This window comes from Stigmatopora nigra, chromosome 11 (assembly GCF_051989575.1).
Source record: "Stigmatopora nigra isolate UIUO_SnigA chromosome 11, RoL_Snig_1.1, whole genome shotgun sequence".
NCBI lineage: Eukaryota > Metazoa > Chordata > Actinopteri > Syngnathiformes > Syngnathidae > Stigmatopora > Stigmatopora nigra.
The window spans coordinates 14,040,284-14,058,481 of record NC_135518.1 but is presented as its reverse complement, the minus strand read 5'-3'; the positions used below and the strand labels follow the sequence as shown (position 1 = coordinate 14,058,481).

At 36.8% G+C, this 18,198-nt stretch overlaps 1 protein-coding gene across 1 annotated transcript in view; it reads left to right on the top strand.

Annotated features, from left to right (window-relative positions):
• The window catches only part of tns1b (tensin 1b), a 78,142-nt gene that overhangs the window by 32,947 nt on the left and 26,997 nt on the right, over positions 1–18,198 (top strand). Inside the window, exons 4-5 of the mRNA XM_077727973.1 lie at positions 6,884–6,922; positions 14,375–14,416. Of these exons, the coding sequence (XP_077584099.1) occupies positions 6,884–6,922; positions 14,375–14,416 (81 nt within the window). The remainder of the gene's footprint in view (positions 1–6,883; positions 6,923–14,374; positions 14,417–18,198) is intronic.

Genomic DNA, 18,198 nt, shown 5'->3' with positions numbered 1-18,198 from the left:
GGAGAAAGTGTTTTTTTCTCCTATCCTTTCCATTGGGATTTTTCAAGTGTTCATTTGGAGAATTTTGGCTGATTTTTCATGGCCCATCTGAAAGAAAGAAATTAATCCAATAAGTACAATTATTTTACAAGGATATTTTGCATATTTGGCTGATTTCAAAAGCCAAAATAAAAATGTGTCATTTATTTGCCATGCAAAAAAAAAATGCTCGATGGGGTTGAGGTCTGGGGATGAGTGGCATCATCCCAAAAGAGTCTAAACGTGTCAAGTAGTGACATCACACCTAGTGTGTTTCCCACGCCAGGTTCTATTTTAGGATCAATTGGGTTCATCGTTTGTCTCATCATGCCAAAAGATTTGCAGCTGGAATTTTTATGGCTTGTTATTATATTTCCTTTTGGGACAAATTTCAACCTGGCTTGTTCTTTGCTGCAAAATGATTGGTTGCCATTTCCAAGTGTCATATCCCTGTTTTCATCTAAATCACCTTACAAATATCACATAGTGCTTTTTTGTGTGCTTCCAAACTGTTGTTTTTGCAGCAACTTTGGCTGAAATAAAATTTCTTGACCAAAACCACTAAATGTGACAAAACATTAACCATTAAAATGACTACAAAACATCAAAATCCCACTTAAGCCAATTGGTATTAAGATTTTTTTCAAAGTTGATGACATTTACATATTTTCACGACTATAAGGCGCACTTAAAAGTCTTACATTTTCTCCAAAATAGACGTGCCTTATAATCCAGTGCGCCTTATATCTGGAAAAAAATAAAATGTGTCAAAAATGCAGTGAAAATACGGTAATAAAAGAATGAATAAATAGGAATGATACAATGCTACTCTTGAACTGACAGACAAGTGTTTGCATTTACTCATCAGCAGACAAATAACAATGACGGCACCATAACAGCTAAAACAACAGCAAAAAATAACAAAGGGATTCCAAAGTGGCGAGCCAATACTGCTAAAGCAAACGCAAAAATACGCCATTTAAAAACGGGCTGGGGCAAGAGCGCAATCTCGCCTCGACTTGTCACATTCATGCCTCCCCAAATCATGACACACCTCCTACTACTACTACTACTACTAAATAAAAATGTCAAACATTTTTGGCTTCTCTATCAATCATAGGAGCCAAAAAGCGCAATTTCGTTGCAAGATTTGGTGCTCGGACGTTTGGTCGCCGGTCTTTTGGAATTAGTTTACTGTTGAAACCAGTTCTCAAAATTATATTCATGAGAGTTTAATATCTAAGTACTGTTTAATATCTAAGTACTGTTTAATATCTAAGTACTGTTTAATATCTAAGTACTGTTTAATATCCAAGTACTGTTTAATATCCAAGTACTGTTTAACATCGAAGTACTGTTTAATATCTAAGTATTATTTAATATCTAAGTACTGTTTAATATCTAAGTACTGTCTAATATCCAAATACTGATTAATATCTAAGTACTGTTTAACATCTAAGTACTGTTTAATATCTAAGTATTATTTAATATCTAAGTACTGTGTAATATCTAAGTACTGTCTAATATCCAATTACTGATTAATATCTAAGTAGTGTTTAATATCTAAGTACTGTTTAATATCCAAGTACTGTTTAATATCCAAGTACCGTTTAATATCTAAGTACCGTTTAATATCTAAGTATCTTTTAATATCTAAGTACTGTTTAATATCCAAGTACTGATTAATATCTAAGTACCATTTAATATCTAAGTACCGTTTAATATCAAAGTACTGTTTAATATCCAAGTACTGTTTAATATCTAAGTACTGTTTAATATCCAAGTAGATATGACCGGCGACCAAAAGACCGGCGACCAAACGTCCGGTCACGCCAGATTTTTGAAAATGACGACTCTAAAATGTAAACATGGTGGTTGTGTTTGACTTCCATTGGGATCACAAGGCCTTCTTTGGAAGAATTTTTTCATCTCAGTGGGGTCTCTGGACGCCAAAAGTTTTGGGAAAGCTTTACGTAAACGCGGTCGCTCGATGACACGCCGCAAAACCCGGGGTCTCCGCGTCTTGGTTTTCCCACGTCCCGTTGTATCCCCCCCCCCCCCCCCACCCCGTCGCACTTCGGCACGTTCCTCGGAGCTCCTTCGCAGCTGCCCGATGACGTCACGTGGAAAAATGTTTTTGCTGGCCCCGAGATGCGAAACGGATGATGTTTGAAAGGCTTCTTCACTTTTTTTTGGATGAGGATTGGAAAGAATGACATTTCCACCATTTTGACCTCAAGTGCTTTCTTTGTGTGGCGTGAAAAAAAGTGGCTCGTTAGGAGATGGAAATTTCAAGAGGTTGAAAACATTGGTTGTTTGTCGGGAATGGCAAAAAACTGGAAAAAAACGCCTTATGATATAAAAAGTCTTTTTCATCAAACAGGTCCAAATTATGACTCCCTTTTCCCCCAAATTCAAGTGATTTCATCCAAAATTTAAAGCAATTTCTAACTCAATCTTATCCATATTGACCCAACTCTAAGACGACGACTTTTTCAAGACTTCAGTTTAAAAAAAATTGTTTTAACACCAAATTCAATTTTCATACAAAAAAATTATAAAGCAATTTCTGACTTATGCAGTGAATATAATCTTATCCATATTGACCCAACTATAAGACGACTTTTTTAAGCCTTCCGTTTGACGAAAAATATTTTTTTACCATCAAATTCAACTTTTATACAAAAAATTATAAAGCAATTTCTGACTTATCCAGTGAATATTATTATCCATATTGACCCAACTATAAGACGACAACTTTTTCAAGCCTTCCATTTGAAAAAAAAAAAATTTAACACAAAATTCAATTTTTACACAAAAAAATAAAGCAATTTCTGACTTACCCATAGGATATGATCTGTGGATCCACCCCCAAAAACCAAGACTTCGGACTGCAACTAATCCAGCTCACACGGGCCTCCATTTCTGAAGTCCTTTAAGCTTCTTTATGTGAAACATAAATCATGGGCACTCAGACAGGAATCAGCCTTTGAGCCAGGTGCTTAAACTCGCGCTCAGTCTTGTCCAGTCCACGTCGACTCGGTCCAGTCCACTTGATATATTTCCCCCTTTTTTATAAAAAATAAGAAGAGCAAAAGAGTCATAACTCTCACTGAGACTTTGCCATAAATCAATAGTTAAGATGGCTATATTCCTTTTCCCTTTGATAATAATCCCACACGAAGTGGCGGTTTGGCACGTTTTGTTACCGTGGATACAGCGATCCTCCTGTTACTGGTTACACCTCATAAATTGAATTTGCACCCCCAATATCAAGACCTGGACCAGCATAAAAGCGGTTTTTGGGGGGGCAGTAATGAAAAATGAGGAAAATGGGCAACTGCTAAAGACAGGCATGTAATCATATTCATTCATTTTCCTCACAAGAGTCACAGGGGGTGCTAGAGCCTATCCCATTTGACTTGGGGCACCTGAATGGGGACACCCTGAATTGTCAAGCAACCAATCATAGCTAGGGTTAGGCAATTCAGAGCACCGGTGTCAAAGTGGCGGCCCGGGGGCCAAAATTGGTCCAGCGCATTGTTTTGTAGGGCCCGGGAAAGTCAATCATGAGTGGCATTTTTCTGTTTTAGGATAAAATTAAAATGAGTATAGATGGATATTAAATGTAGTGATTTTCCCCCTTTTAAATCAATAGTTGTCATTTTTTAATCATTTTTTTCTTTTTTTAGTTCAAAAAATCTAAAAATATATTTAAAAAAAGCTAAAATAAACATTGTTTTAGATCTATAAAAAAACGGAATATTTAGGAAATTTAATCCAGTTCTTTTAAACCATTTATATTAAAAAAAAATGTAAATATTCTATCTAAAATGAAATCAAGTTGACGTTAATGTGGCCCGTGAACCAACCTGGAGAAAACCCACGCAAACTCCAAACCGACCTGGGATCAAATCCAAGAATTATAACTCTAATTGTATTTGTTTGAATCATAAAGTCCTGCAAAGCATTATGTGGTTATTGACTTATTGAGAGTGACAGCCGTTACACGAGCGAGAGTGACGCGGGTTATTAGCCCGAGAAGGGCGCTATGTGTCGACCAACACGGGCCATAGACGGGCGAGAGACGGGCGAGTCGGACCTTTGTCTGCAGGAAATGGGTCCTGGTTTAATGTCGTTAACACAAGCCTGTGCGGAATGCAACAACACAATTATCCTTTATTATATTACAATCATTTGAATAGTCTCGATAGCATCGCTCAGCCTTCCCACGCACCGCCAAGCGCGGACAAAGACTGTATTGCTTTTCAAAAGTGACCATTTTGGAAATATTTCGTTGTTCTAGGAACGGGTTTCAGGAACATTTTTGACAAAGAGAGCCATAAACAATTCATATTTTCTAATGTTATTCCTTGCCATATGCCAATTTTTTTAAAGTCAAAATACGTGAAAATGTGTTTTTTTAGTAGTTTTATCACGTTTAAAGTGGAATTATTTTTAATATTTTTAAAAATCAATGAAATTATGAATTCCAGAAGAGTCCAATGCAAAAAATAATGAGGATTAAAGCAGTTCTAGACAAAGGTTTCCAAATTTTAGCTAACAGGTTAGCAAAGAGCCAAATACACCCATTGAAAGAGCCGCATGTGGCTCCTGAGCCATATGTTCTTTACCCCTGTTCTAGAAATTCATTCAGCCAAATGGACACCGGGAACTTCCTTAATTTTGTGTTATTAATGCTTATTTTTCATATCAAATCATATTTCAGTCATCAAGGATGCAATACATGTAAAAATGCAATTATTTTTTGCGTAATATTTGAAGAAAAGTCATAAAATTATGCCATTAAATACATGACAGTACTTATTTTAGACATTTGACCAGCGACCAAAATGGACCAAACATCCGGCGACCAAACATCCGGCGACCAAACATCCGGCGACCAAACGTCCGGCGACCAAACGTCCGAGCACCAAAATGTTCAGTTGATTTTGACAGACAAGGTCGAGCTGTAATTAATCCAATACTACCACAACAAGTCTGACATCACGTCTGAAGCTTAAGAAGCGAGTTCCTTTCCAAAGCCGTCATTTCACAAGCCGCACGTTCCGTATTTGTCCGCCAGACGCGCAAATAAACCAGGCGATAAGACGGCCCACTCTGACAGAATTAACGTTCTAAATCAAACTTTCACGTCACGTTGCCGGTTCTCAGCCGAGGAGGGCTGTCAGGTGAAAACATAAAGCAGGCCCAAGTAACGAGTCAAGGAGTTCGAAGACCACTTCAAGGCCGAACCTCCCCCTACTTAAAAGACAAACGTTACAGCGAATGATAAGGGAGCGTTTTCCAAGGAGCGTTGGGCTACATTGTATAGTCAGATACTGTATAAACACACACACTGATGAAATTGTGTAAAAACAGAGACGCATTCCTTGGCGGTGCCCTGGCCCGTTCGTTTATCAACGCTGACGTGAGTGTGGGGCAAATGACAAAGCGCAGACCCGTTAATACCACTCGTTTACAGTATGATTAAACATGTTCAGCCAGGTTGGGTACGTCACAAATTAAGCTTATGTCATGAAATGATTGGTCCCACAAATGGAATGGAAAACCTTTATCGGCATTAGACAAGTACAGAGGTGGCGAACATATGGCTCTTTGTTTCTTATATTTTCGCTCTTTGTTTCTTATATTTCGGCTCTTTGTTTCTTATATTGTGGCTCTTTGTTTCTTATATTTTGGCTCTTTGTTTCTTATATTTTGGCTCTTTGTTTCTTATAGTTTGGCTCTTTGTTTCTTATATTTCGGCTCTTTGTTTTGTTATATTTTGGCTCTTTGCATCGTTTCCTATTTATCTTATTTTTATTCTCTCTATAAGCACACTCCAATTCATCAAGGCCCATTAAAAACAATAACATTTATTTAAAAAAATAATTTGGCAGATTGGATTTTTTTAAACAGTTTCTGATTTAAAATGTGGCCCTTTGACTCTCACAGATTCAAATTTTGACTCTTTTTGTCTAATTTGTCACCATCCTTAACAAATACACTGAGATTTAAAGTTTTTAATCCTAAAAAAAACTATATATCCAATAAAAATGAAGTGATAGCACCACATGTTGTAGTTCGCTATGGTGTTTTAGCGCAAAATTAAAATTTGCACTGCTAAGACTGAATTAAAAGTCTCAGAACATCGTGTTATTGCATTTTACGTAAATTGCGGTGACCATAATCAATTGGGTCTAGATCGGTTGAAAACTCGAGTTCAGTATGATGAAAAGATTGCAGCGGAAAAAAAAAACGATCTGTGACATAATATCGCTGTTCAGGAAGGAAATCTCGGCGTCCTATTTGTCTCGATAATCATCACTAGCGTCTCCTGTTGGCGTCCATTATCCTTTGGCTCTTCCTGTTCATCACTTCTGAGCAATTCTGTCACTGTGAAGTCAGCGGATGCTAATCAGATTAGCCCAAGAAAGATCATGAGTTCCTTTTCAAGGAATCCTACTCCATTTTTTTTTTGTTTTTGCTTGATAAGCTCGACGTCAGGCCTCGAGTTGAAAACATACAAATCCGGTCGAGGATAGTCATGTTGTTAAGAAAGTTTGGTTGCCCTGTAATCATGTGGTGGTTGCTTCAACTTTTAAACATTGTCATTTCATGATTCACACAGTATATTTTAAACAGCGGCATGAATAGATTTTTTTTTTTTTGGGTGAAAGAGACGCCTACATTATTTTTTTGGAAGGATATTGTCATGGTGGGGTATCATTAACCCCATGGGAAGTATGGATTTGGGTCTTGGAGATTTTGACATAATTTTAGAGATGAAGTTGGGTTGATAGAATGTTAAAAAAGTCCATAAAATGGTTAAAAAAAATACCTTTTTTTTGTTTTCTTTTAGGTGTCTTCATCTTGCGTTCCGACGACCAATTACGAGCTGGTAAGTGGAGTTTTTTTGTTGAATAAAATGATGCCAAAAATTGATTGTGAAATTCTCCAAAATCTGTGTTGAGATGCAGGACCTGCAAAAAAATGGATATAAAAAAATGCAGCAATGTTAGGGTCAATTTGCTCAAATTTTCAAGGTTAAAAGTCATTAAAAATATGTTTTTTTGGTAAATATGACATATGAAAACAACATTAAATTCTTCAGTCACATTTAGGACGAGTAAATCTACCAAAAAATCTGCTACTCAAAGTCAATGTTGTCGATTTTCGATTTTCTCTGAAAGTGATCAACTTTTAACCATATAAACTTCAGAAAAAACAACATAAAATCACTCAAAAAAGCAGTCTTCAAGTCTAAGAGTCAAAAACAATAAAAAACACAAAACTCTAACAACTCAGCAGACCAACAAAACATTAAATTTAGTGACACAAATCTTGGAAAAGGAATATTTTCTTTTCCCAAAGCAGACATTTAACCTTTGCCAATAGAAATAAACTACAAATATAAAGTCTGTTTTGGAGATATGAATCCAAAAGTTGTGGTCTGAAATCAAAAGAGCAACTTTTTGGGGCTTCTGGGAATCTGCACGATGGTGATGACATATTTTGGGTCTAACGATGGGATGGAGTGCGAGTAGAAAGTGGATTTCAAAAAAAAAAAACACTTGCCTCTTTGCCTTTTTTGGTCAACAGACCCTTCGTGAGGCGGGATATGGATTGGGCGCCATCTTTCTTGCATGTTTTGTATTTTAATGGTTTTGGATGCTTGACAAACTTAAGCACCCCCCTTAAGCACACACACACACATTTTTTTGGGGGAAAATGCTTCTCTCCGCGGCTTATGTTTCATGCAAAAACGCTGATGTAACGATGCGCTAACATGTTATTTAAATAAAAAAGAAAGATTCAAGGCCAGATGCCTTTTGCGTGAAGACATTTTTTTTTTTTTGGTAAGTTTGAAGGGTTGGTGATGGGTTTTGTTTCTTGTTGAAATTCAGCCCAGGTCAGGATTGGAATTGAGTTGGACTGATTTGAGACAGGTTTCTTGAACAGGAAAGTGAACCTAAAAGATCTCCATAGACACCCGATTTAAATCCAATAGAGCATATTTTGTTGTGGCGGAAAGGGGGGTATGGACAGCAAATTATTATTCAATGAGAAACAATCTCTGCGAGGAATGCTTACAATACGTTGTTGAATTTGTGTCATTAGATCAGATTATATTTCATCCCGTATTTGGGAAGTTTCTTGGTTGCAGTAGCAAGACAGACACAGAAGACAATGTAGACCTAGTTAAGAAAAAATGATTATGTAGAACATTTTGAATCAGATTGCATTGAATTAAACTATTTCTTGGTTGCAGTAGTAAGACAGACAGAAGACACAGAAGACAATGTAAATCTAGTTAACAACGATTATGTAGAAAAATTTGATTCGAATTGCATTGAATTGAACTATTTTTGGTTGCCGTAGGAAGACACAAGAAACACAAGAAAAAAGACAAAAACAGCAACAATTACGTAGCAATTTTTGACTAAAATTGCATTGAATTGAACAATTTCTTGGTTGCAGTAGCAAGAGAGACAAAAGACACATAAGACAATGTAGACCTAGTTAAGAAAAAAAAACAAATTATGTAGAAAATTTTGACTAGAATTGCATTGAATTGAACTATTTCTTGGTTGCAGTAGCAAGACAAGACACAGAAGACAATGTAGACCTAGTTAAGAAAAAAAACAATTACGTAAAGACTTTTGCATTGAATTAGATGCTTTTATCGTCAATACATATAACACGATTTAAAGCTTTGCCTACACCGTGCACAAATAACAACAAAAAACACAAATAAATAACAAATAAATACACAAGTGAGATCAGATTCCGTTTTTGCCATGACGTAATCATCCCTAATGAGCCTAAGCGGTATAGATAATGGACAGTTAGCGGGTGTGTCTGCAAGGTGGGGGGTTTGGTGGGCTATGTTTGCATACCAACATTTCCTAGAAGAGTTAAAAAAAAACTTGTTGAATTCTTTCAGATTCCCACTAGACACCCGGTTACATAAGAAAAAGAGTCCATTAGTGGGGGGGGGGGCAAGTGCGGGAAGGCACTTTAGGGTCACACATTCTTACCCTCAACTTTTTCCCATGAAGACACTCCACTCTCTACTTGTATTGGGGAGTATGTGGGGGTCTTAGGGGGTCTTAGGGGGTGTGTCCTGAGGGATCCCTGTCGTTTTAATAGCTGGACTTTAACCCAAGGGGATGGGAACCGGACTCTAGCACGCTCCATACTTAGTTGAAACTCTCCAAACATGCTTTGTTTACATTTCTTGGGAGAAATGTGGCTTGCTATCGCTCTAAATTTGGAAAGTCATTTTAGCAGTTGTAATCATATGTTTCTAAGATGATGGCAAACAATTGCGTGCAAATGGTTTCGGGGATGTTTTATGAACAAGATAAAGAAGTTAGGAATAATAGTCGTAACTTTTGGAATGTTTATATGGTGGGGTTACAAGTGTGGGAAAAAAGGCAGATACGGTTTTTAATGTGTTAAAGGGATATTGTGGTGTTTTATTTTTCGGTTGTTGGTTTGCTGGAGGGTAATTTTGTTCAATATATATATTTTTGTGTTTTTTTTTTTAATAGTATAGAAATATTGTTAGATAAATAAAGGCAAGACTTGGATAACATGCTTTAAAAAGTGAGAAAATAAAGGGGATTTAAATACATTGATGGGATTTAACAAGACATGAGGAACAGGTGTGAGGAGGCGGGGTTTATGAAGTGACACCTGGTGAGAGCAGTGGCCAATCAGAAGGAGAGGAGGGACTAAGGCAAGAATTTGGGCAAAAAAATACACTTTTATGGAGAGTAAGGATGATCTTAGATTATTTGTTGGTATATTTCACTTTAAACTATTCATAGGAAATTATAAATGTTGATGATAGACCATTCTAATATTTATAGTACAGAAAAAATATATAAATATGATGTTTTTTTAAGGATAAAATAAACTGTGCCTGCTTTAAACTCAGCGACAATGAATGTTTATATCCATTTACCGCCTAAGAAATGTTTCTTCTTGCACTTGATGTGAAAACAGCCATTTTTGGTTAAAACGTTGTCCAAACAGCTGTGCAGAACCAATGAAAAGTCACGATAATAAGCCACTGAGCCGTACTGAAGAAAAAAAAAACCTTATTTTGGCAGTTATGTGTGGAACTAGCGACAAAACTCTCAAACAAGCTACTATTAAAGAAAAATATACATATTTCCCAGTGCACACCCTTGGTGGAGGCACTTTTTTAGGTTTTCCCACATAAATATTCAATGAAAAAGAATAATAACAAGGAATATTTCCATTTTTTATGATCTCCCGGACTTTTGTGGGTTATCTCTGGGTACTCCAGTTTGTTTTCTAGATAAACTATGTCATCTATTCAAATTTTCTTACACTTTTGTACTTTGTTTTCATCGGAAATGTAGATTAATCTTTTTCTGACAATACACGAGGTTTTAGTCCACATTAAAACCCACATAGTTCTTAAAATTACAACATTTAGAACATCAAAACCCAAATAATTCTCATTATATCAGCGTCATGTGACTTTAAAAAACACTCAAAGAACTTCAACGACTGTTCCAGGAGCGAAATTTTGTTCCCCCCGTCTTACACCCGCACATTTACGCCAAAAACGGTGATGGGAACCACAGCGCCATCCGCAGTTGAACGGACCTGGGCCAAGCGAAATGGGCTGTGTCTTTATCCCGTGAGATGAAACGTTATATATTTAGCTCTGGATTCTTTTCCCCCGAAAAAGGCTCGGCGTTGCCTTTATTTATTCCTGCAATGGCGAGGGGAGGAAACTCCCGGCGTCTCGCTCCTTTTTCTCCAGAAGTGGGCTGTAATTTAGCCGGTCAAAGGAGCTACTGTGTTTACGTGAAAGGAAGCACATGGCACGCCGGCCATGGAGATAAAGATGTGGGCTAAAGGCATTCTGTGACGTGATTTACGCTCGTAGGAGGAAAACAAGATAGACGACCGACCGATCGACCATCGTATCACGCGGCCAGGCTACGATTTCCTAAACCCATACACCATTTTGTTCCAAAACAAGATTAACAATCTGAGCTAAATACTATACACAGTAAAACCTCAACATACGAGGGCCCCAACATACGAGCAATTTGAGATACAAGTAAATTTTGGGGCAAATATTTATCTCGAGATACAAGGAACATTTTGGGGCAAATATATTGAGATACAAGTAAAATTTATGGCAAATGCCTTGAGATACGAGTAATATTGGGGGCAAATATTTATCTCGGGATACAAGTAACAATTGGGGCAAATATTTATCTCGAGATACAAGAAGAAATTTGGGCAAATATTTATCTTGAGATAAATGTAAAGTTTTGGGCAAATGTCTTGAGATACAAGTAAAAATTTGGGGCAATTATCTTGAGATACAAGTAAAATTTTGTAAAATACAAAAGCAAACATACCTGGATAGGTTGCATCTGAAGGTCAGGATGGAGGCGGGGCCAATAGAGCCAACCTGAGGGAAGAAAGGTATCAACATTTAATACAAAATTTGCATTAAGTTTAGTGTAAGGTTATTGTATGGAATGAATTAATTAGTTTTTAGTTCATTCCTATGGGAAACATACATTTGAGATGCAAGTAAATCGACATATAAGATCATATCTCAAGGTATTAACCACCTGTAAATTGTTAAATGTTTTTTTGAATATCTATATAGTATTTAGATATTACTATAGTCTTTTCATATGCTTAGAACTGAACTATTTGATAAATAAACTTCATGACAAACAAGGGCAAAAACAGGGTTAATCTTATTTTGTGGTTTTCAGACTATCACGGCCATGTTTGGTCTGCATTATCCGCGATATTCGAGGGATTACTGTAGATAACATGTTGTTTCCCATCGAGGGAAAAAGCCACGTCTTTACTTACAGTAAATTCTTTAAATGAAGGAAAAATGTGACGCTCAGCTGACTGGGTTTAAAGAAACGGGCCAGGTCGTGACCTCGGAATTTGCCCAAGAACCCAAAAGACGTCAACAAGAAAGACAAGTATTTAGTGGTCAGCCTTGCGTGCAGGTGGTGCAAAAAACTCCTGACTGCACTACAATGATTCTTTCAACACTGACGTGTTTTTTTTATACGCAAAAAACTGTTGTCACAAGTCACGAGGCTACTGTTGTCTGTTTTGAAGCAACTTCGGCTTCTTAGAAGCTCCTTCAGAAAAGAACTCTGAGAATTAAATCGAGTTTGTTATCGTTGTTGCGGCCAATCGGAGACGTTACGGTATTTTTTAACTCATTTATCGTCTTGTGATGCTCTTAAACTCGAAGATTTGAGAGTGTAGTTGAGTATGAGAATGACTTGGACTTGTATGGAGGGTTATTATGGGCTTGCACAGTATGCAGACAGCAAGCATCTGGCTGCAATTGCGCCAAGCGGAAATGCACACGCGAGAATAGCTACTCGCGAGACCATGTTGTGTTTTTTTGGGTGTGCGCACAATGGCTCTATTTGTGTCCAAAACGCTTGCGGCTGCTAACTTTTGGCCGGGAGCTTTTTTACTCGGTGCTTTTAGCGCATCTGTCTGACATGGCCTTTTTATTTCAGTTTAAGGAAGAACAACAATAACAAACAAGGCCTGTTATTCATCGTCTAGGGTGTCAGACTCGGGTTGGTTCTTGGGCCGCATTAACAGTTTTTGATAGAATATTTAGATTTTTTTTGTAATAAATGGATTAAAAGAACTAGATTAAAAACCCTGAATATTCCAATTTTTATAGATCTAAAACAATGTTTATTTTAGATTTTTTTAAATATATTTTTAGATTTTACAAACTGATTTTTGAACTAAAAACAGAAAAAATGGATAAAAAATGACAATTATTGATTTAAAAGGGGGAAAATCAGGAAATTTAATATACATATATACTCTTCATTTTAATTTGATCCTAAAACAGAAAGTCAGCACTCATGATTTACTTTTTTGGGCCACAAAAAATGATGTGGCGGGCCAGATTTGGCCCCCAGGCCGCCAGTTTGACACCTGTGGTCTATAGTGTAGCAAAGAAAAAGCATCATTGGTCCTGGTTTGGGAAGGTCTCTTCAGGAAAAGATGTTCAAATGACTTTTAGAGTCGAAACGGGGTCTTCTTTGCAAAATGTAGTTGGATATAACAAGTATGACAACCCACGTTATAAATGTTAACGCCAGGCTTTAGGGCAGAGTTATGCTGAAGTCTTTCTTTCTGGTTTGTGGTCTAGTTTGGGTGTGTAAAATGTGTATTCTTGGGGTTTCTTAGCCATACTATAATTTCACTCCTGGATTCAGTGACCAAAGTCCAGTAAAGTTTTTTAAAGAAACAAGAATGCTGAGCGTCGTCAATATTGTGGCATACCATATACTATGTATACATCCACCCATACAGTACATAGTTAGTTAAATAATGCATTTAATTCAGTTTGAGTTCGATTTATCTAACAAAGGGACACCACATATTAATGAACATATGTAAATATATAAGAATTAGACTCAAAAAATAATTTCCATCTTTAGTCCCTTGTAGAGATTAACGATAAACAATGTAACATACACGCGCACCCACCCACACACAAACTAGCACAGTTTTAGACAGCTTTGTGAACACAATTTTGTTCGTATAACAGCCAGGCTTTAAAATGATTGGCCAAAAGGTTCAAAAATGTGAATTTACATATAGTAATTTCATATTAAGTTCCAGGTATGGGCACTTATTCAAAAGGGAACTATACAGTCACCTATAGAACCAGCCCTGGTTGATGTATTGGGTTTTTTAATGTAAATTCTTGTAGTGGAGGAGTAGCTTTATAATAAAATATTTTGTAAACTAAGGTAGCATCAACATATTTAACAATATCATCCCAAGTAAGGCGTTTTAGTTTTTGCTATAAGAACTCCATGGCAAAAGATCATTGATATGTCAATGATTGGTCGTCATGGAATTGCCTATTCCTCAAGACACAGACCTCCTATATTTTTCCTAAGTATCTCATTTTTCCCCCTCCTCCTCCCCATCTTGTATATTTGCTCCACTCTGTAACTCTACGGCTCTCTCACCATCCATGGCTGTATATGGCATTGAAAAGCAAGTCAGACACTCTCGTTCCTGGCTAATGGAAGCCGCCTTGTCTCTTTGAGTAAATATTTGCGTAGCGGGGTAATAGATGGACCCTCACACATCCAAGGGCGGAGTATTATTTCAATTTGGAGGCCACATTAGGGCAAGGAATGGAGTCACATCAACTAGCCGTGATGAAACATGATGTAAGATGACGTTTTTAAGGCAGGAAGGTGTTGTAAAGTAATGGCTGACCTCACGTCTTCTTGATTCTTTCTCTGTTTTTTTGTTTTCTGAACAGGCGCCCACCAGTGACCTGCCTCTCAAACATGTAGATACAATGGTGAGTGGGATATTTTTAACTAAGGTGAATGATAGCATATTTGGGTTTTGTTTTGAAATTGTACGTCAGTTTTTAGAGTTTTTTGGGTTTGTGTTAATGGACGTTCTTTTCATTTGGCACGTTTTTATTGGGGATTAGAGAGAGAAACTTGTATTGTTTGGGAGTCTGGTCCATGATTGTACTTATCATGGAAGCCAAAGAACAGATTGTGGCTATTGTCTTACTGAAATAAGAAAAGATGTCCTTTGGATGGCATCTGAAGATACCCATGCCAAGTTAAATGAACATGTCCCAGGCCCATTACAGACTTTTCAACTTTGCATAGACTACAATACTGACAGTTCAGTTTTCAAAGTCAGATATTTCACATTTTTTATCTCCGTGTCAGCCCATTTTCAACAATCATAGTCTGAAAAAATCTGGTGGCATTTTTCTGTATTATTAACACTATGTCCCTAGAATTTTAGTTTCAATTAGTAGTTTTTAAGCCAATTGATTTAATCTAGAGTTAAAGCAAGATATTTACAGATCCTAGGTCACTGGTGTCGAAGTTTCGGCCCGGGGGCCAAATCTGGCTCGCTGAATTATTTTGTGCGGTCCGGAAAAGTCAATCATGAGTGTCGACTTTCTGTTTTAGGATCTAGAATATAGATGTATATTACATTTCCAGATTTTCCCCCTTTTAAGTCAATAATTGTCATTTTATTAATCAATTTTTTCTGTGTTTTTAGTTCAAAAATCATTTTGTAAAACCAAAAAATATATACAAAAAATTATAAAATAAACGTTGTTTTAAATCTACAAAAAACGGAATATTCAGGACTTTTCATCCAGTTCTTTTAATCCATTTATTACAAAAAAAAAATCTAAATATTATATTGAAATGGTCCAACCCTAGTTGATTTATTTATGTATTTTTGTCTTTGGACTAATGCGATTTCTAGACCAAAATACAGCTCTTGTTTTCAATGAAGCAATAAATCAGTGGGGGATTTCCTTTAGCATCCCTCAATGTTGCCATTCTAAGGAAATATGTACATGCTGTAGGAATGTATGCTTTTAACCTTTTTATTGGGAGAGTTTGGTGTGGTCTGATTGAACTCCCAGATGTTAGTCCGTCCATTTGGGTTTGACTAAAAGAATTAACAAGTAACAACAGCCAGCATGGTTTCCCCCTCACACTGTACTCAACAGCTGATTGTGTTCCCAGCACTCAGCAAATGTATCACACAGTGGGATTAGCAGCTGATTTGTGACCATGAAAATGCGCCTGTTTTCTATTTAGGTCTCATCACCACAAACACATTTTATACTTACACAGAAAAGTACTTTAAAGTTCACTTAAGTGTCATCCATCATGCAAAAAAACCATCAAAACCACATTTTAGGACAATTGCATACAGGAAATATTAAATATGTCAGTATTAGTCAAGTAAAAGTGAGTGGTTTGCATGTCTGCCTCGCAGTTTTATGGTCGTGGGTTCGATCCTTGATGGGTTATGACCATGTCGAGTTTGTATGTTCTTCTTGGGCTTATGTGGGTTTTCTATGGGTACTCCATTTTCATCCCACATGTTAAAAACATGCAAATTAGATGCTAAATTATCCCTTGGCTATGATTGGTTATTCTTATTCGTCCTGTGATTGGCCGGTTGATTCAGGATGTCCCCCGCCTAGTGCTCATAGTCAGCTAGAATAGCCTCCAGCGCCCCCTGTGAGCATTTTGAAGCTAAACGGTTCAGAAAATTCAGAAAATATCTTTCACTAAATGACTGTTGTGTACAGTAGCAAATTTGAAGTTAGTAACGGAAATTGTTGGATTTTCAAGTGTTAAAGGGGGCGCTAGATGACAATTTTATGAACTATTGGACATATTTTTTGAAGTATAACATTATTGGGGTTAACTAAAACCCCCTTTTGTGCAAGTATGGCACACTAGCGTGTGTCGAGGGTACACGCATGAATGCATATTTGATTTCACGTGTGCGCAGCTGCTCTCGTCGCTCAGCCATGTGCTTGCCATGTTGGGATGTCTGGGGGCTCCCCCATTACGCCTCATTGCTTCCCATAACTTGCGTCCGTTTGCCTTATGACTACCCAAGTGTTTCGCTTCAATGGAGACCCCCAAAACCCCCACAATTTACTCAATATTTGCTTTTTTGTTATCAGGATAATATTATTGTACAAGTATATATGGACAAACTAAGACAAATGCAAATTATTGTCTCTTAAAAGAAGGTAAATAATATTTAAGAGGATACATACGTTCTGGATACACTCATGAAGTGGGAACAGGTTGTATGTATGCATAAGAGTAGTACTGTATACTCCAATTACATTTTGTTCAGTTGATATCTAAGTACTGTTTAATATCTAAGTACTGTTTAATATCTAAGCACTGTTTAATATCTAAGTACTGTATAATATCTAAGTACTGTTTAATATCTAAGTACAGTTTAATATTGAAGTACTGTTTAATATCCAAGTACTGTTTAATATCCAAGTACTGTTTAACATCTAAGTACTGTTTAATATCTAAGTACTGTTTAATATCTAAGTACTGTTTAATATCCAAGTACTGTTTAATATCTAAGTACTGTTTAATATCTCAGTACTGTTTAATATCTAAGTACTGTTTAATATCTAAGTACTGTCTAATATCCAAGTACTGTTTAATATCCAAGTACTGTTTAATATCTAAGTACTGTTTAATATCTAAGTACTGTTTAATATCTAAGTAAATATGATTAAATGATCTTTTTTTTGTCGTGTGACTCAACAAATCTCATGTTGATCCCAAGATCTCAGCCGCAGACTGTTTTGATGCGAGCCCGCCGTACCGCCGACGGGGCGGTCAAATCTCAAAGGGGAAAAGTGGAAGAGGAGGTGAAAGATAACGAGATGAGAGAACCAATGGGAGGGGGGAGGAAGAGAAAGGGAGAGAGGAGAGAGGAGAGGGAAGGAGAGGGACAGAGGGGCAAAGTCAGAAAGGCAGAAGGAGCCAGAAGGAGCCCACCAGGAACCAACAGAAGCACCACTAAGAAAGCCAGATCATGTGTCCGAAGACGACGGGAAACTCGGACTAGAAACACGATTTTATCCTCCCAGAGATGAATAGAGAAGGTTCTTTGAGGAGGCGACTCTCCTCCCTCAGGGGCGCTTGGCGATGGAGTACGGGATACTTATTCAGGAAGGTAGGCGGTGGCAGGGGAAACAACACTAGATCAATTGTTTTGGGCAAAATATCATGTTTTGATCATGGAAATGCAGTTTACTTTAGAAGTATTTGTCAGCATGGCTTGAGATTTAAGTTTTTTTGATGAGTTTTTGGGAGAGTTTGTTGTTAGGGAAAGTTGCATGGGTTGCAGTTTTGCTGGTATTTGTCTAGTTTTGGATGAAAAAGTGGTTCAAGTTAGATCAATAATCACTTTTGGAGTTTTTACAGAGTGTAATTGTTGATTTTTATATTTCTAGATCATTTTTTGGTAGACTTTATAAAGCAAAAACTTAAAGGATTTATTTGGTCCAGAATTTTGAAGTATTAAGAGTACATTTGATGTTATTTATAAAATGTTTTAATATTGATTGGGTCAATTTAAAGTGTAAAATAAGTTGACAGTGTTTTATCCTCGGCATCAAAGTATGAAATCTACAAGTAGTTTTTATTGCTAGGCAAAAATTCTGCGTAATGCTAAGTATTTTTATTTTTGTATTTATTTGGGTTGCAAAATGTTATGATATGAGTGAACCCAAATTAATTTAAAAAATACACTTTATCCATA